The sequence below is a fragment of the Canis lupus genome, chromosome 9 (assembly GCF_011100685.1).
Source record: "Canis lupus familiaris isolate Mischka breed German Shepherd chromosome 9, alternate assembly UU_Cfam_GSD_1.0, whole genome shotgun sequence".
Classification (NCBI taxonomy): Eukaryota; Metazoa; Chordata; class Mammalia; order Carnivora; family Canidae; genus Canis; species Canis lupus.
Window position 1 is genome coordinate 51707275 of NC_049230.1, and position 26633 is coordinate 51733907.

General features: G+C 45.0%; 1 protein-coding gene across 7 annotated transcripts in view; it reads left to right on the forward strand.

The window, feature by feature from the left end:
* Nucleotides 1-1431: 1431 nt before the first annotated feature.
* Nucleotides 1432-26633, forward strand: part of DDX31 (DEAD-box helicase 31) — a 69572-nt gene continuing 44370 nt past the window's right edge. For 3 of the 7 annotated variants that reach the window (XM_038548928.1, XM_038548930.1, XM_038548932.1), the window contains exons 1-14: nt 4920-4970; nt 5595-5851; nt 5958-6033; nt 7052-7095; nt 8222-8292; nt 9291-9355; nt 14684-14728; nt 16054-16095; nt 17078-17142; nt 18671-18790; nt 18900-19006; nt 20004-20239; nt 20988-21164; nt 24382-24441. In XM_038548928.1, the coding sequence (XP_038404856.1) occupies nt 4935-4970; nt 5595-5851; nt 5958-6033; nt 7052-7095; nt 8222-8292; nt 9291-9355; nt 14684-14728; nt 16054-16095; nt 17078-17142; nt 18671-18790; nt 18900-19006; nt 20004-20239; nt 20988-21164; nt 24382-24441 (1401 nt within the window). In that variant the 5' untranslated portion in view covers nt 4920-4934. Of the gene's footprint in view, nt 1448-1752; nt 1849-4919; nt 4971-5594; nt 5852-5957; nt 6034-6727; nt 6775-7051; nt 7096-8221; nt 8293-9290; nt 9356-14683; nt 14729-16053; nt 16096-17077; nt 17143-18670; nt 18791-18899; nt 19007-20003; nt 20240-20987; nt 21165-24381; nt 24442-26633 lie in introns of those variants that run through there. The other 4 variants (XM_038548929.1, XM_038548931.1, XM_038548933.1 and 1 more) reach the window with 4 other exon arrangements.

The following is a 26633-nucleotide window of genomic DNA, read 5'->3' on the forward strand; positions in this document are numbered from 1 at the left end:
GCGCCGCCGCAGCCGCCGCAGCCGCCGCAGCCGCCGCAGCCGCCGGCCCCCAGCGCCCTCCGCCGCGGCTTTCTCCGCTCAGGCCCGGAGCGCCGCCGAGCCAGGAAGGACCCCGCCGTTGCTAGGCGACCCAGCCCTGCCGGGTGGCCGAGGCGCTGCCTGTCCAGAAAGCGCGCCGCCTCCGCGGGCCGGACGGAGGAGCGGCGCCTGGGCCCGGCCGAGGTGGGCCGGGGGCAGCGGCCCTCCTGCAGGGCCCCGTCTCCGGGCCACCACGCCCCGGGCCCCTGTGGACACCTCCCGGGGAGCTGGTGCCGAGGGAGCGGTAGCCGGGCGGCACGGGAAGGAAGCGTTGGCCCGGAGGCACACGGCCCCTGGTTTCTCAGAGAGCTCCTCTAGCATGAGCCCCAGGGCTCGGTGTCCTGGGGCATCGCCCGCCGCGGGCCGGACCGCGAGGGACCAGGCCGAGCGGGCGCCGCGGCCCGTGGGCCCTTCGGGGGCCGGAAGGGGCGCGGCCGCAGGAGCCGGCGGGGCAGCTGCGCGGGGTCCTCGCGCGCCGCCCACGTGGGTGCGAGCCTCGCCGCGGGCCGGGGCAGGGCGGGGGCGGGCCGGGGGCAGGGCGGGGGCGGGGGCAGGGCCGGGGGGCAGGGCGGGGGCCTGCGTCCGCGCCTCGCCGTGCGCCATGGCTGCCGCGGGCCGGCTGTCCGTCCACGTCCCCGAGTCTCCGGCCGCCGCTCCCAGGACGCCCGTGGGACCCCGCCGTGCGCCGGCGGGAAGGCTGAGTTCCGCCGCTTCAGAGCCGGCCGCGCCCGGGGCCGGGCCCGCCGCACGCCGCGAGCTGCCGCCTCGCCTCCGGGTAGGGCTCGGACCGCGGACGGAGTTGGGGCTCCGAGGGCTGCCTGGCGGCCTCTGGGGACGTCCGAGCGGCACGTGTCCGCGCCGGGAGCGCCCGCCGGCCGGGATGGAGGGCCCCGGGCTCGGCTCGGCTCGGCTCGGCTCGGGAGGGGAGGGGAGGGGAGGGGAGGGGAGGGGAGGGGAGGGGAGGGGAGGCCGATCCCCGCCCGGGCATTGCCGGCCGCACCTCCGAGGGCCGCTCAGCCCCCGGGGCTCACCCGAGCGGCGTCTGGGGGAGGAGCGAGGGCCGGAGAGCGGGGCGCTCCCCCAGGAGCCGCGGAAACGGCCCCGGTTCTCACCCACGTGCCGGGGGGGTGGGGGGGGGAGGGAAGGCAACACCGAGCGCCGGGGAAGCGCTCCCCGCGGACGGGGCCGGCGCCTTCGTTTGAACCGAGCCGGCTCTGAAAACCGGTTTCTAGGCCGCTTGACTTCTCTCCTGGAAGAGGGGAGGGCTGCAGGGCAGAAAGTGTGCGTAGAACCCCGAGTTCGCGCAGGCGCCAGAAATCCTACCACCTCGTGTCCAGGAAGGAGTGTTGCCTCCTCCAAAGAGCAACAGGTGATTCCGTTGAAGCCCACGTTCCTCGAGGTCGCACACGGATTCTCTTTGGTGGTTTTTTCAGTGATAGTCGAGCTTTAGGATTTAGAGGTTTGGGAGTAGGGATTTTTCAGCCAGCCAGTGGGGTCGGTGCTTCTCTGGGAGGAGGAAGGGGAAAAATACCGAAGAGCCCCCAGGAGCATGGGATTTGGAGTAGGACAGACCTGGGATGAGACGCCCGGCTTGCAGCATGCTGGCTTTGTGAACTGGGGGAAGTTGTTTGACCTCTCTGAACCTCACTTTTTCAATCTGTAAAATGAGAGCAGCAGTTTCTGCATCAGGGTTATCATGAGGAGTAAATGAAATTATATACATAGAAGCTCTACTCTCCAGCCGGTAGAAGCACTTAATAAATGCCGATGGTAAGTAAAAGTTGAATCGGTTCCATTCTGAGTAATAGAATTGCTATGTCCGGAGGTCAGTGGGGTGCTTGCGCCATAGAGGTGCCCAGGAACAGAAGAAGCGCTATTAACACCTTGTTGAGTGAATTGAAGGGATAGAAACAGTGTCTGGATTTATGATCTCTTGAACCACGGTGTCAAGGATATGCACTAATAAGGTGATGACAGGTGTCTGCGGGGCCCTTGTCTGCGTTTTTTTGTCTTGAATGAGAATTATAGGTATGCCAATCAGATTCACCAGTGGCCTGAATTTGGGATGGGTAGCTAATATGCTGAATTTGGAAAGGCCTTGACAATTCAAGTGATGGCTATACCTCACACTATGCAGTGTTTTCTTTCTAAAAATGTTTTTGATTACTCAAGTAATCAAATTTACAAATTTGTTACTGGAAACAGGGGAAGTATGATAATGGAAAACTTACAATTGCCATACTCAGAGGTAACTCTGGTTAACATTTCGGTGTATGCTCTTCTAGAAAACAAACAGGGATCAGGCTACACATGATGTTTTTCCAACCAAACAGGATACAGTTATAATAAATAGTGTCATAGCATAATCATCACCAACCCTGGCTTTGGAATCCGTGCCTGAGCAAAGCCTGGATCTTAGGACAAATTACTTTGTATCTCTATCTCAGTGTTCTCATCTTAAAATGGGATCTTTCCCTTACCTATATTGATACATTAAATAATTCACATACATACTTAGCATATTGCCTGGGGGATGGTATATTTTTTTAATATCAGAGATGTAGCATTTAGACTTTTAAGGCTAGATGAGCCCTAGAGGTCATCTGCCAGGACCCCCTCATTTTACAGGTAGGAGCAGAGACTCAGAGGGAGGTGATTTGCTTAATGTAGAGCTGATTTTTTAGTAGATTTGGGTCCTCTTGTTCCTCTTTGGTTAGATGCCACCTCATGAAGCATTTCTGTTTCCTGGCCTCCATTACCCTACCTGTAGGCCATGGTAGACATCTTGTGCTTTCATAATTCTTTGTAACATACTTCTTCTGAGTACAAATATAGGTTTGTGTTTGTGGTTTTATACTTTTGTCTCTTCCACAAACCTATGAGTTCCTCAAGGGCTTGCCTAATTTTCTAGACTTGCATTTTCAGAACCAAGCTACTTGACAGCTACTAAGTGGTCAGTTTTTTTGTTTTTTGGGGTTTTTGTTTTGTTTTGTTTGTTTTTTTGTTTTTAATGGTCAGTTTTTTAAATGAACGTGTTGTGGATGCTGGGGCAGAAAAGCTAACAAGTAGTAGTTAACAAGTAGTGGAGTAGTGTCCTTGTTTGTTCTTGTTATGGAAAGGGATAATTTCATTGTGTATCATTCATCTTACAAGCATTTATTGAACACTGACTTTGGGCAGAATTGAGCCCATACAGGGGATGCAGTGCCACACAGGACAGACTTGTCCATTTTCTCGTAGAGTTCACAGTCTAATGGGGAGGACTGACACCATGTAACAAATTACATTTTATGCTTGTAGTTGTACTGAGTGCTACAGCAAAGGAAAAAGAGTGCCAGGAGAGCCAAAGTACCTGGCCTGACTAGGTGGAGAGAAGAGGTCAGGAAAGGTTCTTCTGAGGACCCTGTAAGCCTAGGTCTGAAGGAGGAGTTTGAGTTAGTCAGCCAAAGGAAGGGTTGCAGACATAGGTATGGCAATAGCATGTGCAAAGGCCCTGAGGAGGGAAGGAGCATGATACATTCTAGGAATTAAGGAAGACCAGGACAGCTGACGCTGGTGAGATGGGCAGAGGCCAGCCTCTAGAAGGTTTTGTAAGTCATGTTACAGATTTTTTATTTTAGCCTAAGAGCAGTAGAAAGCCTATGAAATACTATTTATAAATCTGAACACTTTCTTTTAGAGAACAGTTGACATGGGAATAAAAGCTGACTGGAATGACAAAGGATTGAAAGTTCGTGTCTTGTTTGGGCCATTTAGTCCAAAGAAGAAACAAAAAGTTAGAGGATGTGTGAAGGAATGTGATGTACAAGAGAAAGTAAGCTTGTTTTGTGTTGCTGCAGATAGCAGACCTCAGACTAGCAGATAGATAATCAAGGTGGCGAATCTTGTCTGAGTGTCAGGAATAGTTTTCTAACCCCTAGGATTTGGCATGTCTGGAGAGATGGAGAGCAATAAGGGGAGGTGTGTAGGCAAGGCGTACTGCAAGGCCACTTGTCAGGGAGCCTGCTATAGGAAGTCTGTGCATGGCAGGAGTGGCCTGTAGGCCGTTTTATTCTCTGAGAGCCTATAGTTCTGAAAATCAAGGAATGTCAGTACATTTCCTTCTGCCTTGCAAATGATTCAGTAGACCTGGAACTTTGCCTAATCTCTTTCTTTAATCTGAACATTCAGAAACTTGAGACTTTGTAAAAATAGATTTGTAAGATAGAGTATATTAATTCTTTATTAATAGTAAATACTCGAAGTTGTATTTTTTCCAAAAAAAGTTTTTTTAAGATTTCACCCATTTATTGATGAAAGACAAACAGAGAGAGAGAGAGAAGCAGAGACACAGGCAGAGGGAGAAGCAGGCTCCATGCAGGGAGCCTGACGTGGGACTCGATCCTGGGTCTCCAGGATCACACTCTCGGCTGAAGGCGGCGCTAAACCACTGAGCCACCTGGGCTGCCCTCAAAATTGTATTTATTGAATTAGTTAGATACAGGAGTCCTGTAGATGCCAGGAACAAACAACTATTGTTATTGGTAGGTTAGTCATGGCCAAAACAAGCTGATGTGTAAATGGAATTCATCATTTCAAGCTAAGGTGAAAATAACATACCAAGAGAAACCAAAATGCCCTAATAATAAGCCCTGTCTATTCATAGGATGTTTTTTACTCATGTGTAAATTGGAAGAGTAGGCCAAAGAAAATTGGATGTTTCTTCTCCTAGAAGTTTGGACATCGCACATGTAGCTACATTCACGTTACAGAAATAAGCAACAGGCAAGAAAATACTGAATGTTGTAGCCTATAATCAGCAATCAGATGGGGGAACTGAAAGGCAAGGAGAGTTGGAAATAATTGTGGTAGAAGTGATGGATGGAGCAGAATTCTCATTTGGAATGAAAACGGCAAGTAGGAATCGTCTCCAAGCCATCTGAATCTGGGGGAGCAGTGTGAGGGGGGAGGATGACAGCGATCCAAGCACTCTGGGGTAGAGCAGTAATGAAGGTTTCCGCTTCCTGGGCATCGGCTGGGATGCAGCCTCCCATGTCTAGTCACCAACAGGCTTTGTTGGTGGAGAGAGAGGATGCACTGCCCCCTCCCCTGTCCTTTTTGTGTAGATGGACATCTAGGGATAAGGATTGACTTAGCATGCACATTTCACAAGGTGAGTTCTCTCTTCCCTTAAAAGGGACTCCCATTTGTTCATATTCAGCCCAAATTCTTCCTTCTGGATCCTCACCTTCCTCTTGGTTGATTTGATGGTTAAGATGGATGGTGAGGTCTAGTGGATGAATGAGCTGAAGATTTTTGTGTTCTGTTTCATTTTGAATTTTTCTTTTTGGGGAAAAAAAAAAAAAAAGCTGAGTCAAAGAATCTGATTACAGACCCTAAACTGTTGCTTGACATATGGGGCATAATCATCTCTGCAGGGAGAGATGCAATTCTGTGGGCAGTCAGGCTTCACTCTGAGGTCTGTTTTCATGGACTAATGCATCTCTTGTTGCTCTTGCCTTTTGGGAACAACGCAGCAAGCAGAGGCCACCAAAAGAAAACACCAAGCATCCAGTGAGGCTCCCCCAGCGAAACGGAGGAATGAGACATCATTTCTCCCAGCCAAGAAAGCTGCTGCTAAAGAAACACAAAGGACTTTTAAGGGGAAGGCACAGAAAACGTTTTCTCCGAAGAAATCTTTGGTTGGTGTGACTGATGGAAACCGAGAACAGAAACTGTGCATTAGGACTTCATCATTATTTAAAAATAATCCTGAAATTCCAGAGCTCCACAGGTATGTTCGGGTGCAGGTGTGCTTCAGGAATAAGAGGAGTTAAGTGTGTTCTGTCCTTTTCTGTGTTGATTGGAACTGATGCCTGGGTTTTGTTCATCACTTGCAGACCTGTAGTAAAGCAGGTACAAGAAAAGGTGTTTACTTCAGATGCTTTTCATGAACTGGACCTCCACCCACATTTAGTAAGTATCTCTCAGTGTCTTGTGCAGTTGGTTTTTTCAGTGTGGTTATTCATTTGGAATGTCTGTGAAATGACAGTTCTAGGAAGAAAAGTCAAAGAATGGTTATTTCTGCTCCAAGTTACCCGAACGAAGTCAGATTGATAAGATGCTCTTCTAAGACAGTCCCAGTGAGCTCAGGTTACTGTTTGCTGTCTTTACCTCCATCCCCATCGCCTTTTTAAAGAACTAAACACTTACCTAATTCAAATTAGGCCTGGGACTCCAATTATTAGACTCCAGGACCAGCTCCTCATTAGTGGGTAGATGGGACATGAGGCTGATCTAGGTAGCAGGGGTCACAGTAATCACAGGAGAGGTAACTAAGCTGGCATCTTTATAGCAAGGGTAGGCTGTTGTTACAGAGAATTGAAGGAAGATGAGGCTATTTTAACTTACATTTTCTACAAACAAATAGATGGTTTCTTGGTGGTTTTTTTTTGTTTTGTTTTTGGTTTTTTTTTTTGGGGGGGGGCTGTAAATGAAATTTTCGCTCTTATTTGTGAGTAAGAAGAGAGAAATGCATTAACTTTTAGGGAGTCTGGATTTCCTTTGCTCCTGTGGCCACAGCTTACTCCTTTAGGGTAACTTACATAACCTGTTTTTTTTTTTTATCTGCGGGTTTGAATGGAGATATTGAGCAGGTTCATGCTGTGGACATTTGGGAATGGATAACTCTTTGTCATGGGCACCATCCTGTGCATGGTAAGGATGTGCAGCAGCACTCCATGTCTCTATTCACTTGATGCCAGTGATGTCCCCTGCCCCACTTATAACAACAAAAATTTTTCCAGACATTGCCACATGTTGGGGGCAGGGGTGGGCAGAACCATCCCCAGGTAACACTGATTGGAAGAACTTGACTTGAACACGGTCATCCGTTTAATCCCAGTCTCTTTGGCTACTTTGCATCCTCATTTGCATTAAAGATATGCCAAAAATTTGGTAGTTAAAAATGTTTTGTGTGTGTGTTTTCTTTTAGATTTCTACAATAAATACGGTTTTAAACATGACTAGTATGACCAGGTAAGGGTTCCAGACCAGTCTTGCTTTTCTTAAGACTTGAATGGGCATAATCAGTGAAATCTGAATAATTTGTGGAGCACAGAGCAAATTTGTGTCTTGTTGTTAGAGAACACTGCCAGATTGTTGCCTATCGAGGGCGTGACACATCACTTAACCACTCAGTTTCCCTACTGGTTAAATGGGGAGACTGAACCCCCATCTACTGCTGTTCTCAGCTCTGAACTGGTCCAAAAGATGTGATCTGCATGTGATCCTGCTGCTGTCCATGCTTCCCTGAAAATAATATGTCCACGATACAGAATTTACCATGTCATTTTTTAGTATTAAGAATTAGAGCAAAAAGAGAGTAGATATTTGGTCAAATAGAATGGGATAAAGAAAAAAATTATTTTGAACATTTAATAGTGATAACTTTTGGAAAATAGAATAGTAAAAAGGTGTAGGCTAGAGATGAACTTCCTTTTAGTGACTATGTATGCTTTACATTTTACTAATCATCGTGTTTCACTTACATGTACAAACGAATAAGAGTATTGAATAAAATAAGGAGTCCCATACCAATTGCTTTGTTCAGTTTCATCAACCAAATTTAAATGAATTCTGTGCCCTTTGTTGTTGTTTGTTTTTAGATACACATGTGGACACATGTCTTAGTGTGCGTATAATAGTCACACCTTGGTTTTCTGGAGACTGGGAAGCAGCCCCAGCTATCTGGATGGCTCATGAGCCTCCCTGTGCATGGGAATCTGTCCGTCACATCTTACTGTGTCACACTGTCTGCCACAGAAGGCAGGGAGATGTGTGATAGGCGCTCGTGGTCGCTCCAGCTGGTCATCATGCCTGTGCCATTTTTCTTTTTAATCAGTTTGCTGGAGCAGCCAGTCCCTGGCTTGCTTCAGTATTATCAGCTGAGTTCCAGAAATTGGACTGTGGTTTTATCTTTCCAGTTATCAAAAGTTTCTCAGCACCTTTGCTTAAACATTTAGGTAACTTCGAAGGTAGCAGTTGGCAGACAAAGCAAAGCATGTGGCTGGTTGTGATTTATGTATCCTGCCTCTCTGCCTGTAAACATGAGAGAGTAAAATATTGTAGATCAGCATGTGTTCTTTCTTTTGGGTGGCCCAAGTGTTCAGAAGCAAAGTATTCCTGCATTGCTGGAAGGCAGAGATGCTCTGGTGAGATCGCAGACAGGCTCAGGTCAGTCATCATCACTTCTGCCCCTTATCCCCTGATATCTGGGCCCCATTCACATAGTCGGTTCTATAGTAAGGTGTCTGTCTGTGGTGGCAGCTTTGTCTTTTGGGGGGAGGGAGGAAGGCCATGTCTGCTCTTGATTAGAGCTTTGTTTCCCTAGGGAAAGGAAGGGGGTGGTTGATGGTGCTGTGATCAGGAATAATCAGGAGGTGGTTGGGTTCCACTGTCCCTCTTCTGAGCCTCTGTCAGGGCTCTGCCCAGTTCCACTGTGGATGGCCCACGCTGCCTTCCTCACTCCAGTGGGGGGATGAATATTTTCTTCAGATACTGAAGCCCAATTCTAACATGAGCACACAGTGATTGGATACCAGTTGTTTTGCTCCAATATGGAACACAGATATTACATGTTCCAATTGTCGGTAGACTTGTTCTTCTGACCCTCTTGTGCCCAGAATGATAGGTTGGCTATTCACTACTCCCCCCCCCCCCCCCCCCCCCCCCCCGTCCCCAGCTCAGCCACCATTCAGGTGGGTGGAAACCCAAAGCTTTTGCTGTCCTTGGTTTCTCCACAGTCTTTAGAGTCTGGCGCAGGGTTCAGACTGGCTCCTAAGCATATCAGCACCATCCAGGTCATTCACTTGTCTGTGAAGCTCATCTGTGCAGTTAAGGATGACTTTAAAGGAGTTTTCTGTCTTTGAGGGGTAGTCCTCAAGTTGAGCTTTTGTGTAACTTGGGAAATATGTCATTGTCTCCCTTGCTAGTTGGACAAAGGAGCTGAGGCTGCAGATTTTGGGGGAAGTACTGTATTTACAAACAAAATTGGGAGTTGTGGCAGATGGGCAAATTCTGTTTTCACCTCTCCTGGATGTAAGACTTGAACTTTTCCTGTTGCCAGAGTTTAGTGCTACCCAAAGATAGCAAAGCCCCTTTTCTTTACTGTCTTTGTTTTTCCTACATCTGTAGGGTCTGTGATTTTCATTGTTTTTATACTTTTTTAAAAGGTAAAACCCTCGCCTACTGCATCCCTGTGGTCCAGTCTCTCCAAGCAATGAAACCGAAAATACAGGTGAGTATAGTGTTTTTCTGTTATTGCTCATAGTGCATTAGTAACGTTGAACTGAACCAAAGCAATAATATGGGGACCTAAAGAGTCTGTTTTCCTTTTTTTTTTTTTTTTTTTTTTAAAGAGTCTGTTTTCATTTAGCATTATTTTCTTTTTTTTTAAATTCACTTCTTACAGAAACACGCTGCATCTGAGGACAGTGCCCAGAATAGAATAGAATAGATTTTGTAATCACCATGGCAGGTCTAATAGGGAACATTGGTTAAATAAATGCTCCTTGTGTGATATGTTGTGCTGCATTCTTTGCCCATGTTATCTTCTTGAATCTTAAACCCCACCCCTGACCCTGGTGACTTACAGATATTACTGTTACCCTAAGTTTACAGAAAGAAATGGAGGCTTGAGGAGCAGTGGTGGAATACTTGTCTTCAATTGGGAAATACAGTTAGTGCTTGGGCCAAAGGGACCAGAATTGGGTTCCCTGGGTCCCATAGGAGGCAAGTTAACTGCCCGGCTCCAGAGGCACAGGCATCATCTCAAAACCCAGCCCAGAGTCCTACAAATATGTCCTGGTTGTCCTCAGTGGAGAGGACATGGTGGGATCTGAAATAGGAAGAGAGGTCGGTACAAGGCAGATGAGAAGAGCAAATCAGTTACTTTTGCCCTCAGTTTGGACATATAGAATTAGGCATGTATCCAGCCTACCTGATACTCAGTGACAAATAAGTAGTGATAGCATTGGATTATAGCCCATAGGCTAAAACAAATATCCATGAGTACAAACTGATAGAAATGAATTATTGAATAAATATATAAACAAATGGGAGAAGGAGAGGCCTTCCTCACAGAATTCCAGTGGATAAACATAGAGGTGATGGAAGTAGAACATCACCATTTGGCAAGTGCCTTAGTAATACTGTTTGACACAAGAATCATCACAGATGCTGAAATGAGTGGGTGGAAATCTGATGAAAAATGGGTTATTTACCTAGTTAGTCTCAGAGGATCTCCCTATGAGATACTTCTAATCACAAGGGAAAAACAGTAACTTTGCAATAGGGAAGCCTGGCTGTCATCACCTTACCCAGGTGTGGGCATCACCAGTGCCAGGACGTGGCAGCCTCATGTACCTCCAGGTAGGTGCCCAGACGACACAGCCACTTCTGTGGTTTTCCTGCCTAAAATGTGTAACCTGAATTTAATCATAAGCAAACATCAGACAAACGCAAATCTAGAGACCTACAAAGTAACTGGCCATTACTGTTCCAAAGTATTTCACCAAAAACAGAAATGCTGAAGAACTACCCCAAGTTAAAAGAGACAAGGCAGGACAGCTAAATGTACCATGTGGTACTGAACTGGATCCTGGTCTGGGGAAAGGATGTTGATAGGTCAGTTAGTGAAGTCAGAATATGGACTGCAGATTAATTCATCACATTAGTGCTGATTTCCTGGTTTTGATCATTGTACTGGGATTTTGAGAATTGATACCACATAAGGAAGCTGGAAGAAGGGTATGAGAGATTAGTTCTTTGTACTATTTGTGTAATTTTTTTGTAAGCCTAAATTTATTTCAAAATGAGCGTTTAAGTTTTACTTAAATTTTATTTAAATAATTTAAAATCAATAAATCCTATGCAACATCCAAGTGATGGAACCTTACATAGACATTAAAAGTGGCATTTTTTTTCAATTACTCTTTGTGAATTTTAAATGTTCTTACATGTTAAAGGCAGGGTACAAAGCAGTGTGTGCAGTATGATCTGATTTCATAAATATACTTTGTGTGCATAAAAAGACAAGAAAGAAACTATTAATACTGTTTTCCTCTGAGGTGGATAAATGAGGAATTTATTTCCTACAAGTGACTGATTTTTTTCTTCCCATCGGGCACTTTTCAGTGAGATAATTCATATGAAGGACTTAGCATCATTACTGATACCTTGCTAGAGAAGGAGAGAGGCCAAGTATTGCAATAATGTGGTAAAGTCTCATCCATTTATAAATTCTAGGAGAGTTTCTTGCTAGCGGTGGGTTTTTTATAAGGTTGGAGAATTAGGGAATATTTGAGCTAGCCTGGGTCCTGTAGTTCCAACCCAAGTGTCTCATTTCATAGGTTGGTGACCTGAGGACAGGAGAGATTAAATTATGTCCATTAGGGAGACCATGTGGTGGGCAGCTCTGCTCAAAGCCTGGGTCTGAGTGTATCTTCAGGCAAACCATTTCATCCCTCTGTGGCTTCACCTGTGGTGCAGGGCCAATAGCAATGCCTGTCTCCCGGGTTTCCGTGAGGCTCCTGAGCTAATGCACGTGGAGGGCAGAGAGCTGGTGTCCAGCTCCTCTTGATAGTACTTGCTCATGAAGTGTTAGCTCTCACTGTCGACAACCTGGGCATGTGGCTGGTCTGAACGGCAATGATTTGATTTGCTTATACCCAGAAACATTCACCAGCCATGCCATTGTTTTTATTTATTCCATATGTTTTAACATCAATAACAACTCATTTTATTGAAGATCGAAATATTCTGTAAAAAGAGTTTTCTCTGGGCAAATTTAATTCACTTATTTCAAATAATATTCAGTATAGACCCTTGGAATTCATTGTAAAATGATTTGACCTGTAAAAAACCTATCTGGAGGAAGCAGCAAACTCATGGCACCCAGCAGAGTCGTAAATTACTTTGGTGATGGAATGAGAATGGATTGCTGTTCTGGGTTTTCACTCTTTCAGTTATTTGGGCTCTGATTTTTTTTAACAACACATCCATCCTTCTTTACTCACTTCTGCCCTGAGAGGAATTGATTTTTCTTTCTTCTTCTCTGTGTAGTAACACCTTTTGAAATGTCAGAATCTCCTAACGTCACACTGGCACGTTGATACCGTTGTACTAACATGTTTACCATTCCTCACCCGAGCTTCAGCATAGCCTCCCAGACTTGATGTCGAGTACAGACAGCTCTAGTTTGAATCCCAAATCCTTTTCTCCTTAGTGGGTAAATGTTTCCTATGCAAAACATGAAAACCATGCTTCCAATCAAATCTGCTTTACCTCTGCACCTAGGTTCTAAATTAACATTGTTTTGGTTAATTCCTGAGGGTCTGTGAGCACTTTGGAGATTCAAGATGCCACTGACTTTGAGGCCTTTGTTAGGTTCCTTTTGGTTTTCTCTTATCTGCATTGATCCTTTTTAGAGATAATTTACATGTTTAAAAAAGTTAAAAGACTACCAAACAGTACATGGTGGAAAGTAGTTCTATACTTCCCTCTCCCCTACGTGGCCCAGCTCTCTCTGGGTGCAAGGCCCTCAGACCCACCCTGGTGGCCCTCCCAAGGCTAGTCTCTGCAGAGAGAGCAAGTGTGAGCACACAGAGTTCCTTTCCCCTTTCAGTTGGAGCTTCTGTGTGTGTTTTTTTCTGTTGTGTTTGGTTTGATACATAAGTGGTTGTTTGCTGTGCATGGTGTTTCGTACCTTGCTTTTGTTCACTTAGTATGTTTTGGGATAATTTCTTAGTGGTACCCTGCCCAATCTTTTATTTATTTACTTTAATAAATTTTATTTACTTATTCATGAGAATCACAGAGAGAGAGGCAGAGACACAGGCAGAGAAGCAGGCTCCATGCAGAGAGCCTGATGTGGGACTCGATCCCAGGACCCCAGGATCATGCCCTAGGCCAAAGGCAGACGCTCAACCACTGAGCCACCCAGGCATCCCTGCCTTGCTTTTTTAATGGCTATCTAGTATCCCAACGCCTGTCACTACCACAGGTTACCTCATCATTCCCTCATTGGTAGAATTTACATTATGTTAATATTTTGCTATAAAGAAGACTATTATTGTACATACTTTAAGGTCTGTAAAATAATTTTACTTTTTTATGCACACTTACAGGTATATCTGTTAGGGAAATTCCTGTAAGGGAAACTGGCATGTTTATTTGGTAGATAAACACCGCAGTTGAACTTCAAATGGGTAAAACTATAGTGCCTTCCCAGCAGCAGGGACACACAGGAGCCCCTCCCTGCTCACCTGCACCCTCGTGACACTACCAGCTATTTTACGTTTGCTCATTTAACAGTAGAGTTGAGCATCTCTTCATATTTGTTAAAGCCATGTTTTGAATTCTTGTTTCCATAAATTAGCTACTTATGTCCTTTCTCCATTTTTCTACTTCAGTTGTTGTGGTCTTTTTTCTTTATTTTTTAATTGAATCACAGACCTTTGTAAACTAAGGACATTGACCCTTTCTCTTACGTGTAGTGTGTTTTCTCCTCATTGTGTCATTTAATACTTGATTTTGTTTAGGTATTATTTTCCCATTCTGAAGTCAAAAATTTTTATGTAATAGGATTTATTAGTGTTTTCTTTTATAGTTTTTGAGTTTTATGTCATTTGTAAAAAGGAGAGCTTAATTCTAACTTTTCTGACTTTGTTCTTGAAGTCTGAATAATTTATCTTTTCCCTATTGATGTAAAATGCACCTTATTTACTGCATTTCTGTGTGTATTTGATTCTGGTGTAGACTATTTGCTGTTGTGATTTCAATTCATATGCCAGTATCAATTTGCTAAAATTATGGTAGTCTTAATTGTTTTAACATCTGGTGTTTTTCAGACATATTTTGGTTATTCTTACACATTTATTTTTCATAGGAACTTTGAAATCAGCTTGTCTGATTTTATATATTTTATATATATGTATGCATACATGCCTATTTGTGGCAATTTTGTTAGATTTGTATTACATTTGCGGGTTGACTTAGCTTATTTGTCATTTGGAGCCATCTTATCCAAGAATAGGATACATTTTCCCGTTTATTCAAATTTTATTTTATGCTCCTCAGGAGTGTTTTAAACTTTCATATAGATTTTATACATTTTTTTTGTCAGGCTTCTTGTTGTTGCTGCTCTGGTGTGATTTTTGTTTTCCCTCCCCCCTATTGTGTCTTGTAACTTCTTTGTGTTGGAAGCTGTAGATTTGTGGATATTAATTTTGCATTCAGCTACCTGAATTGTCCTTTTTTTAGTAGATTATCAGTTGATTCTTTTAAGTTTTTTTGTTTTGTTTTTAGGGTAAAATATCATCTGCTAATTATGACAGATTTATATCCTACTTTCCAGATTTATTCATATTTCTTTCTCTTGTCTGATTGCATGGGCCAGAACCTTTAGAACAGGTTGCATAATAGTAAGGGTAGTGGGCATCATAGTCCCTTTCTTAATGATACTGCTGCTGATGTGTGCAAGTGGCCACCCTCATGATCTGTCCACCTGGAGTCCTGTGACCTTCGTTCACCCACTCATGGCATTTCTTTCCTTCTGTGTCAATAGCGCAGTGACGGCCCCTATGCCCTGGTACTAGTGCCAACGAGAGAGGTAAGCATTCTCACTTTCTGGATGAATTTTAAACAGGCACTTCCTTTTGGAAGTGAGATCCTTTGGAATTTAAAAGTGGATTTTACCGTTTTTTTCTCCCTTCTGCTCTCTTACCTTTGCCTGGGGCCATCCTTTTGACTACCATCAAGAAGAAAAATTCAGGTACTCTGAAAATCATAAGCTAAGTGTGGAAAAGCATTCCCTATTGTCTAAAACTAATGATACTATAAATTTCTGCACTATTGAAAGGAATTAATTACATCTACTTTTTTTGGTATGTATTACAACTTAATTAAAAATTAGAGCAGTCGGCCTTAAAATAAACTTTTTTAAAAAAAGAGGCTAGTATACCAAAAATTTTACTTGTTCTTCAGAGTTAAGCTTCTTGACATTTTTCTTCTTTCTTGGTGGAGATCTCTTCTATCTGATCTATTTTATTTGCCTACAGAGTCAAGTTTAGATTAGGGTATCTGTTTCCCATATCAAATGCTAATCACTTCCTTGCAGAGAATTGATCATGGAGATGGAGGTTTCTACTTAGCCTGTTATATAGCCTGCAGTGCCCTATCTCAGCTCAGTCCTGTAAAGGAGCAGGCATGAAGCTATTTAAATTTTTACAGCAGCAACTTGCTACTTCCCTAGGATGCATCATGAATACTAAGCATGTGGAAACTATATATATATATATATATCCTTGGATAAAGGGATTATGTTGAGGCTTCTTGATGGTTGTTAATGGTTATAACCTACATTAATTTTCAGTTCCTCTGGTTTCCATTGGGCTTGTTGGATTTTGTTCCTTTAATAAACTTGGGGAGTGACCATCTCTCGGTGCTCTATTTTACATATTCCAAGGATACCTTATACCACCTGTAAAGCAATGTGCCCAGAAGGTCACCTATTGACCGCTATTCCAAGTTACTCCTTCCTGCATATTCTATTCTCTACCTTCCTAAAGGGAGGCATATTCAGGGTGATGCTGTTTCGCTTCTCCATCCGTGTGCACTGTAGACTTGTACTTCTCTGTGTGGCACTCAGGGAATTTGAGCCAGCAGAGGGAGCACAAGACACTATTTTTGTATATGTCCAAGGAGTGGACGTGGTATCTCTGTCCACAGTCTCTAAACTGACAGATTCCAGAAGTATAAGAACAAGGCATATTATTCTGAGTAGATTCTGTGTATCACATTTTGTTTTTCTTAAATCTTACCCTAAGGTCTGAGTTGGAATCCTAATCACTACATTGTCTAACAGTTTTTAAAAGGTTGCTGGGGAGGAGTGGAAAACAGCCTGGTTCATTATCTGTAACTTTTCACTCTTCACAGCTGGCTTTGCAAAGCTTTGACACTGTCCAGAAACTGCTTAAGGTAAGGTAAGCCATGGGTTCAGTTTTGTCTCTTTTCCCCGTGACTTTTTAAGAAACGAGAAGTCTACCAGTCTTATTTTTGTTTTCAAAAAGCAAGGAATTATTTCAGTTTTTCTCAATTCTCTGGGTGTCTCTACTCAGGTATAATTTGTAGGATTTTACTCATTTAAACTTTACTAACTGCCAGTTTTTAGCTTAGGTGACTAGTGTCCTGTAGTTTGTTCACTGTGGTCCTTACCAAGACACATGTGGAGATTCAGAGGGACGACCACAAAGTGATCACTTGGAAAGCTACAGGAAGGCTGCACGTAGGGCTTAAGAAAGAAGAGAGAGTGGGCTGCAGAGCCATAGCCTGCCAGCCTACCAAATTAGATGGAGAACTTATCTGTCCTTTCTTTTGTCAGGGATGGGGAGTAAGGAGGGTTTTGTGCTTAGGTTTTGTCATACCCCGAAAGGAAAAAGAAGGAATGTGTTTTCAACTCAGGCTTCATGGGGAGAGGTAGAGAAGCTACAGAAATCATTTAGAAAGCTCCCATTTGGGGACACCTGGGTGGCTCAGCGGTTGAGTGTCTGCCTTCAGCTCAGGGTGTGATCCTGGATGCCGGTATTGAGTCCCACATTGGGCTCCTTGCATGGAGCCTGCTTCTCTTCTCTGTGCCTATGTCTATGCCTCTCTCCCTGTGTCTCTCATGAATAAATAAATAAAATCTTTAAAATAAAATAAAATAAAATAAAATAAAATAAAGCTCCCATTTCTCTCACAATTCTGGAAGCTCATTATAGAGCTGTAATTTAAGTGACTGCTGCTAGTAACCATGACAAGAGTGATGCCTAGGAATTGTGCATGCACAGTCATACCTCCTACAAATGAGAAGCCTGGGTCTTCCCTCCTAGCTTCTCTAAGGAGAAAGAATTTGGAGTCAGTTTCTGTGTCTTCAGTAAAGGGGGCTTTGCATTAATTCACATCTGATGGATTTCCATAGCCCTTTACCTGGATTGTGCCCGGAGTGTTGATGGGAGGAGAGAAGAGGAAGTCAGAAAAGGCCAGGTATGGGGGCTTTGTTTTTTGTCTGTTGCTATTTGCATCTGTCTGTTCTGCTTTCCTACTCAGTGAGACTTGTTCCTTCTAAACCTGGAGAGAGCCTTGTCTCAAACTGTGCTTCCTAGTCCCAGAGCATAGGGAGAGCTTGAGGCAACAGGGAGCTGTCACCTGTGGACGGGGCTGTCTTAAGAAATACCTACAAGGGGTTCCTCCTGATGTGGTTGGTAGTGATGCACACTATCCTCTTAAGTTCCATCCCCGCCCCATGCCCCTAGTCTGCCTTGTTTGGTGTCCATCCCCCTCGGCGTCTCTTTTATGTGTACATTGGGAGTTTAGGGTCTTGTTTGGCTCTATGAAAACAAGATCATAAACTTACATGATGCTTTATGCTTTGCTCTTATATCCTAAACACTGATTCCTAATTCTGTTTTGGAAGTCAGGAGAAAATGTTGCAACAGGTAAATCCCAAATTGTATATTCTTTCTGAAACATTTCTATTATATTAAATCTTGACGTTCAGTAGTAACACCCAGTCATGTGTGTGTATGTATGCAGTTTGTAATTGAATAAATGTTAAACTTGAAATCTAAAGGTATTGGTTAGATTTGATTCAGTTATAAATAACAACCACAAACAGCAGTGGCACAAACATGTGGCAGTTTTATTTTTCTTTCACATTTGAGAAGCCTGACGGTAGCCCATTGCAGGTTGGTTCTGGTGCTCTGGTGTCCGGATCTAGGTCCCTTTTATCTTTTTGTATCAAGTTTCCATTTTTAAGGGTACTCCATAGTCTTAGAGAGTTGCTAGAGCTCCAGCCATTACATCTTGTTCCCTGCCAGTATGAACAAAGATAATTGTACGTCCTCCCTCCAAAGATACTTGTGGTTTTTGCATATTCCCTTTATCCTTCTATCCCATCCTTAAACATAGGCACACAACCATACTTAACTTCAAGAGAGGCTGGAAACTATACTTAGCTAAAAATTGGAAGATTTTATTGCTGTGGAAATATGGGATAAAGGATGCTTGGAAGCAAAAACTTAGATTTATTCTCTTTAGTCTACGGGACAAAGCTGGTCCCCCATTGTACGGAGCTTACAGAGAAAGTATTCCATATAAGAAAACATTCTAGCCATTAGATCACATAGCTGTGGAATAACTCGTTTAGGTTGGAGGTTCCCTGGCACAGAAACTTTCAGGAACAGGCTAGATAACCATCTATCTGAAATGTTCTAGAAAGAGAGGATCCATGGATCAGATAAAGGGCATTGGATTATATAGTACAGATTCTTCTCAAATTTAAGGTTATATGAATTTAATAGAATTTTGGATCTTAATAATTACATTCTATAAGAGAAACTTGGGAGGAAAATGGAAACTCAGATATATGTATATCCATTTGTCATCGTGTTTGTCATGGCTTCAAGCTGTGCACATCGGTGCTAGACATGAATCTGTCTCCCATGCCTGTTTCTTGTGTTTGCTATTGATACAGCTCCATTTGATTTACTTTATGATACATAATTTTAAACAGACTCCGCAAAGGAATAAATATCCTTATCTCGACTCCTGGGCGACTAGTGGATCATATAAAATCCACGAAGAACATTCATTTTTGTCGAATACGGTGGCTGATTTTGGATGAAGCAGACAGGTGAGCCTCACCCAGAAGCATGAAAAGTAGGAGAAAAGAGCTATTTCTTCTCCTCATTGCAGTCTTTACTTTGGATGCAGAGTAAAATTTCCCTCTTTTGAAACCACAGAATCTTGGATTTGGGTTTTGAAAAGGATATCACTGTGATACTCAATGCTCTCAACGCCGAGTGCCAGAAACGACAGAATGTCTTGCTGTCAGCAACACTCACAGAAGGTGAATTGAAAAGGAATGCTCTTTGTTCAGCCAGGAGGAAGGATGTGGACGTAACACGCATCATTTGTCCGGAGGTTCTCAGGGCAGGGGGCAGAGGGTGAAGAGGGAGGTGTCCCTGAAGCACTGCCTTTTCAGACTCCTGTCCTGCACCCCCAGCCTCCTTCTTTAGTCTTGTCAGGCTCTGCTGTGCTCCATGGGGCATGGGAGGGGAGGGTGGAGCAGATGCAGAGCTGCTCGTGGCAGGGCAAGAGGAAGAGAAAACGCTGACTCCCGTTTGTCGGTGTTATCAGGCTACCTTTCTGCTAAAGAACACGGATCCTTAAGCAGAGACTTCTTTAAGTTCATTTCTATCTTTCCATGCTATAAGATAGACATTCTGAGCTCTCCTTCATAGTTGGGGGCACCAAGGCTTGGCAGTGGCTGCCAGCAGAGTCACCCACCTAGCACAACCCAGCTTTTGTGTTCTCAGGTCTGGGTTACCCATTTTACTGGCCCTCTGACAGTGTGCACATCCCAGTTCTCAAAATGTATATCCTAAGTGACATTAATTTTAAGAGATAATCCATCACGCTGTGCTCAGAAGTTTGGGGGATGCCTCATGTTTCCTCCTTCTCTTAGAAATTCCTAGTGCATGTCAATACAATAAAGGTTCTGAGAAGGCTTATAAACCTATAAAGCCCTGTGAAAGAATCCCATGACACCCTTTCATCAATAGATAAAACTGTAGAACCCTTCCGTCTGGGGAGCAGATGGCTGTTAGTGTTCCTTTCAGTGGTCTTCCCTGGGTTAGAGCTGAGAAACACTTGTGTGGAATGAGTGGGCTTCCCACACCAGACTGACCCGAGGGCAGGCCATTGTGGCCCTGGTGTTGCCCATAGGGAGCCTCTTCCTAAGCCTGGATGTGTGGCGGGTGGTGGTGGGGGTGTGGTACCTGTACAAGATAAGTTTCACAACTTGTACCTGTCACCTGTTTTACTTTTTTCACTTTTGCTCCGAGGTGTGACATGGCTCGCTGGTATCAGCTTGCTCAGTCCAGTTAGGATTTCTGTCCTGGACGAACACCATGGGCAGTCTGACCTAAAGGGCAGAGCGGTTCCTGAGGCCTCCCCTCTTCCAGCTTGTGGTGAGCTGGACAGCTTTGCAATTCCTGAGAGTCTCGATCAGCATGTGACATTAGTTCCCAGCAAACTGAGACTTGTCACCCTGGCAGCCTTCATCCTACAGAAGTGCAAGGTGGGACTACACTAAGGCCTGGCCCATTTGAGGGAAGAAGATCCTGTTCTTTTGTGGGTGTGTCAGGCATTGATAGCAACGAACTGAGAGACCCTCACACACACAGGGAAGTTTCCCAACTCCTCCATGTTTGCAAATGCAGACCTTAGGAGTCAGCAATTCCAGGGTTGTGGTATAGAACCAGAGGTCAGCAATCACTGTCACATTTGATAGGAAGTCTGTCCATGTCCTCTTCTGGGCCTGAGAACCAGGAGTGTCACAGGTGGCAGAGACCTACCAAACGTGGCCAGACAGAGGCCCCTGTGCTCATGGTTTTTACAATCCCAGCATTTATTATTTCCTGGACCATGTAATAATTTTTCCTAGTAGGTAGGAGACGGGGGCATGCAGAGGCCGGAGGGTGAAGCTTCACATCTGCCGCATTCATGGTCCTAGCTGGGCAGGGGTATGTGTGTGGCAAGCCCTGGATGGGTGACAGGAACAGTGGTGCACAGCCTTAGACTACGGCATATTTGTTTATCTCAGATTCAGGAAAGCCAGTGGAAGTTACAGCTCTGTCATTTTCCTTTCATCTCCTCTTTGTAGCATGTTGTATTAGGGTTATTTTTGTAAAATAATTCAGAGCTGTCTGTCACCTGTGTGGCCAAATTGGGGCCAGCTTGACTAGATTTTAGAGAAATCCTCATCTTAGCCTCACCTGATCTTATAAAAATGTGTGGTCATTCTTTCCCCTTTTGTACCTATGTAGTTTGAAAAAGACCAGAAGATGCTCGTTTTTTTCTCAAGTTGTGAGCTGGTGGAGTTCCACTACCACCTCTTCCTCCAGACCCTGCCGAGCTGCTCAGGGACCCTGGCGTCAGGACGGCCACCATCTGCCTCCACACAATTAAAATTCCTGCGACTGCACGGCAACATGGCGCAGGAGGTGAGCACCACACTGTCCCCAGGGGTGGACCCAGGAGCACACCCATGTCCGAGGAACATGAATATGTCTTCCAGGGCCAGCGTTGCCTTCCCTCTCAGGCTCCCCTGGGTGAGGCAGGGATGAGCCTTAGGCAGGCGACCTGCTGGGCCTGGAAGCGGACACCTCGGCTGCGTCGGTGTGGGCAAGGGCGTCTGTTGTTCCTGTGTGCTCTTGCTCCAAGAGCTGCCCTCTTCCACCTGAGAGAGCTCACAGGCCTGTCTTGGCCTGAATCTACCTCAACCAGCTGTTAAGGCAACAGAGTACCACTAAGTAGCTGGCACCAGGGAAGGGTTTTGCCTTTTTAGTACCCAGTGTGTAATTAGGGCTTGATGTCTTCAAATTAAGAGCATTAATGGAGCTAAATTGTGGATCCCATATGGTACTGCTGAGCGCGACTGCTGTCATTGTCAACAAGATACAGCGCTTTCACTCAACACCTTGGTTGGGAGAGGGGCTTCAGGGTCTCAGCTCTGAGTAATCTGTTGTTCAGGAAGAGGAGAATAGTGTCTCCCTGATTTTAGGTTCTGAGCTGCATGGTCCTCGTTCCCTGTAGGGAGTCAGTGGAGAGCACGCTGAAGGGAGCCCACTGGCGTGGAAGAGGAACGTGTGGGCTCTGTGTGGGGGAGCCATCTTTTCTAAGGAGGAGGTGACCAAGCGCTACCAGGAGACAGGCAGAAGGAGAGACAACCAGGAATCAGAGCAAGACTTGAACCAGCTTGAAAACACATCTTTAGAGCTGAAGGAGATGTTAAAGTCAATCTGGTCCAGCATACTTCTTGTGCTCACTTTTGTCATTTTAATAATTAAGGGTGTGGAGCCTCAGAAAAGGGAACTTGCTCAAGGTCACTCAAGGACACAGCTTCCTATTTACCACAAGACTGGATTGAATTTCCTGAGTGGTCCAGGCTTCATGCATTTTATAAACTCTTGCTTTTTTAACTTCAGGGTCCCTGATTTAATTGAGTTTGTTGATTTCACAATTTAATGCCACTTACAGTGTTTGCTCCTCCTCCTCTTGGTCTTCTTCACCTGAGGCCTTCTGCAGGTGGCCATGAGGATGACAAGGGAGCTGGGGATGGACTCAGGTGGATCTAAGAATTTGAAGAGGTTATGCAGAAGGCTCTGTAGTAAAAATCTTTCAAACCATTTGGCTCACATTGGGAGGGCAGTGGTCCTAGCAGGGCACTCACAGCTGTGTGCTCCTGTCCTTGCCTCCACCTTTACTGGCTGTAGGACCTCAGAAGAGCATGACACCTCTCTGTGCCCCAGTTAGCACATCTCTAAAATGGAGGTGATCCTAGTACTTACTTTACAGGGTTGGTGTGATGATGCACTGGGTTAACGCAGAGTACGTGCTCAGTGTAGGACATGGTTCCTGCATGCTCTGTGGATGTAGGTGCCGTTATTACTGCTGTTCTCACTCTTTCTGGAATGGTTAGTGTACCCCTTGTGTTACTCTGTTTATTAAGTATTTAGCCTTCATGGCCTTTTCATGAGATGGGTAGAAATAGGAGGTGGTATCTCTATATTTCGTTCTATGGGCCATCTCGTCCCACACTAAGCTAAAAGAATCTGCCTGGCCGCTGCTCCATGTGACCTTAGTGTGGTCTCCCTGGTGGTTACGTGGCCCTGACTGTGAGCATTAGGGAGAAGTTGCTGTTTGAAGAAGTTGCCTGCCTGATCACTGTGAGGAATACTCTGGGTTTGGCAGTTTTTTCCTTACACCACATCTGAATATTTTATGTCCAGTCCACAGGATGTCTCACAGGCTTTTCTGAACTTTTCTAATTATCACTCTCCAATGCAACTGTTAAACATGGCCCTTCTAAAGACTGTGCAGCACTCTGGGCAAATGTAGCAGGTGCCTGGGTGCCAGATCTGGAACATGGCTCTCTGGGTCCGGGTACCAGTCCATCCTTTTGCTGCGTGCGTGTCTCTTGGGCAAGAAGTGACCTTACCTTTCCAAGCTAAGCTTCTCTTTCTGGAAATGGGGGTGGTGATAATACTGCTTGTGGGGTTGTCACACGGGTTAGGTGAAGTCCAGGCATGTAGAGTACAAGAAGCTATGTGGAACATGGCAGCATTCTGTGCATGCTGGTTGTCATTACCCACTGGACTAAGTGAATTCTAGCCATGTGACAAAATAGATGGACGCAAAGGATCAAAATGAGCTACACCCCAGTGGCATGGTGGCTGTGCCAGCACACAGAGAGACATCACTTTTTTCTTTTTTCCAGACTTTTAGTGGTTTGGTTGTATTCCTTTTCCTATTGGCTGACAGAGAGACATGCCAAATCTGAACTGCTCCTGTGCTGTGACTCAACCTACATTGAGTGTGCCTTTAGCAAGCCTTTTAAGTGGACACATGTGGTGCAGTGAGACTGCCTTCAGGGTTTTACCCCAAGGGAATAATAGTGAAACATGTATACCACTATTAATCTCTAAAGGTGTTTATCACAGCACTGGGTATAACAGCAAACAACTGGAGACAAACGCTGGTAACGGAGCCTTGAATGGGCTGAACACTGTAGTCACGAAAGATGATGTTATTTTGGAGATTTATTGGCATGAAAGGATGTTCATATTCTGTTTAAGAACCCACATGTTGGGTCATGTGCCTAGAAGGGATTGCTAGTGGTGATTTGCTTTTGAGTGGTGGGACAATTTGGTTTTCTTCCTCTGACTTAAAAATAAATAATTTTCCACAGTTAAAATACATGGTTTTTATAATTTTTGTGTTTTCTTTAAAATTCACTTTTTAAAAAGTTGCCCTGTAAGAAAGGTGGCTGTTCTTCATGCCTCTAGACTACCTGTAGAAAAACATGTTTAGAATAAATTCGGAGTTGGGAACCTGGAGTGCAGTAATCTGTGGCCTTTGGCCTTGCCTGCTCCTGGTCTTGGCTGTTCCTGAAGGGTATGCCCCTCTGGGCCTGCCTTCGTAAGATGTGCTGCCCCCAAAACTCCATTACTTTGTTACAGTCTGAGAAAGCCTAGTCCTGTAAGGACAGGGTCTGGTGAAAAGATGTGAAGAATCTGCTTCTTCCTCTTCTTTGATAAAGGCTCTCAGTGCCTAAAAATTATTCTAGCAGCAAGGCATGGGGGAGTTAGGGGAACCTAAGCCCACTCTTTTGGGACTGACCTCAGAGTTGTAAGGCTGTGTTTTTCCTTCTTTTTGTAGGAAAGAACAGCAGTGTTTCAAGAATTCTCACATTGTGAAACAGGCATCCTTCTGTGCACGGTACGTACTCCTCTGCACTCCCCAGGGAGGCTGGAAACTCCTGCCATTCCTCTCGACAGGTCGCCTCACAGACTGCAGGGATAGCAGGGGCCTCTGGGTGCGGCTGGTTGCCTTGCACTTCTGGTTGTGTCACCTGACTGTGCCACTGCGCAGAAGTCTTGCCGATTTGCTCACTAATCGTGGCAGCTGTTGGTCTGAAAACGTGTGAATCTTGGCGATTTCTATCCACCAAAAACGTGTAAATTACAGCTATCGGGAGTAATTAGAGCTGAGAAAGTCTTTTTGAAACAGAACCACTCTCCTTGCCTCTGCTTGCCTTTTTTAAAAGGAAAATACATGAACTTGGACAGATTTTCTTTGCTGTTGTTTAAAAGTCTCATTTGCCCTTGTAGTTTTCAGGGCCTTGTCACTCGACTTCAGTCTTTGTGGGCGTGGACAGCCACCACCTCCAGCACAGAGCTGGCCTTTCTCATCTACCTCTTGTGTGCTGTTTTGAGATTGAAAACTCACACCTTCAGTGCCTCCTTGTCTGGGGATTCACTTCACCGTGGCTCCCAAGATTAAAGTACCTTCCCTCCTTGCTGTTTTGGAGGGTGTAACTGAACCCCCAGCTGGTTATTTGAGAAATCCCTGTTGATACAGTCATGAAATTGCACTGTTAACAGGGTCATCCAGTGGGCGAGTGCTGGGCAGAACAAAGACTGTTGTTGGCTATTGGCATATCTGTCTAGGCCTCACTTTTTCGTGCAGTTAGTTTTTAAGAAACCCATCTTCTGCATTCAGTTTTCAAGGTAACACACGTTGTCATCTTTCTAAACACAGGGTGAGTGAGTACAGCTTTGTTTCTTCTGTACAAGGTGGCTACCCAGTCACCCGCTCATCATAGGGTGGCAGCTCTCACACGAGTGTGGCAAATGGTGGCTCTGTGACTTGGTTGTCCAGATCTGGGAACAGTCTCACTACTGACATGCTTGCCTCTTGAGGAAGACTGTGTCTGACCCAGTAGCCTTACCCTTTGTAAAGCCCACTCACAAATCAGAAGCTTGTGTTCATCCTCAATAATCTTGAAAGGCCAGATCTGAAGTGAAGATGAGTCCAGATAATATACTTGACCCCTTCCTGTCGCCATGGTCTCCACACCACCACCACCACCACTACTTGCTCCCTGCCCTCAGCCAGGCAGGCTCCTCTTTCTGCTCCCTGAATGTACCATCCTTCCTGTTTTCTGGCCTCGGGGCCTTCATACATGCATTCCCTCTGCCTGGGAAGCTAGCCCTTCCTTAGGCCTCCCCTTCAATTTCAGTTTTTCAGGAAAGTGAACTCCAGGAGCCCCAGTTTTTCCCCATTGGGCACTCCTAGTGCACCCTGCACTTCTTTTACAGCACTCATCACACCTGGTCTAGGTATTCTTCCCCGAGATCGCAAGCCCCTAGAGATAGACTGTGTTTTGTCTACAGTCTCATGCCAGTGTCTGGCACAGAGCAGGTGCGTGTACACACTCAATACCTGTGGACCGAATGGATGAATAGTTGGGGCCCAAGAAACAGCAGTGTTGAGAACCATCAATGTCTGCCTGCCTTTTTCTAAAGAAAGGGAGGCTGATGTTATGCTTGCACAGTGGGAATAAGTCCCCCTTTTTCATACACTCGATGTGCCTGAGGGGTGAATGTTACAGGCTGTCCAAGGTGAAACAGGAGGCGGTAGGAACCTTTGTGTGGAGTTTATGACAGAACAAAATGTTTTACCTTTGACCTTTAAGATGTTGGGTTTATCCCTGGTGGAAAATTGTCAAGTCTCCTGGTGTGTTTTACAGACACGGTTCAACTCTGGGTCTCAAAGAGGACTCCAGGGATTTGAAGTTCAGTGTTTTGGTTGGTGTTGGTTTTGGGTTTTTTAGTAGGTTTACATGGAAGTAAAGGTCATTCTTTCTGATGGATAATTCTCAGTGGGGTCAGAAGCCTGTGATGACTTTACTTGTTTCATCTGGCTAATACCTGCATGAAGTGAGGTCAGCCAAAGAGCACCACTGACTTGGCAGAGCATAGCACCCCAACCCCTTCGTCCCCCACCAGTCCTGGGTGCTGCGCAGGAAGCCAACTCTCACTTGCCCACAATCTGATTTCATTAAAGTTTCTTGGTGTATGTTTGTTTGCTTGTTGAGGAACCTTCCAGTGTGCTGCCCTTCTGCCAGC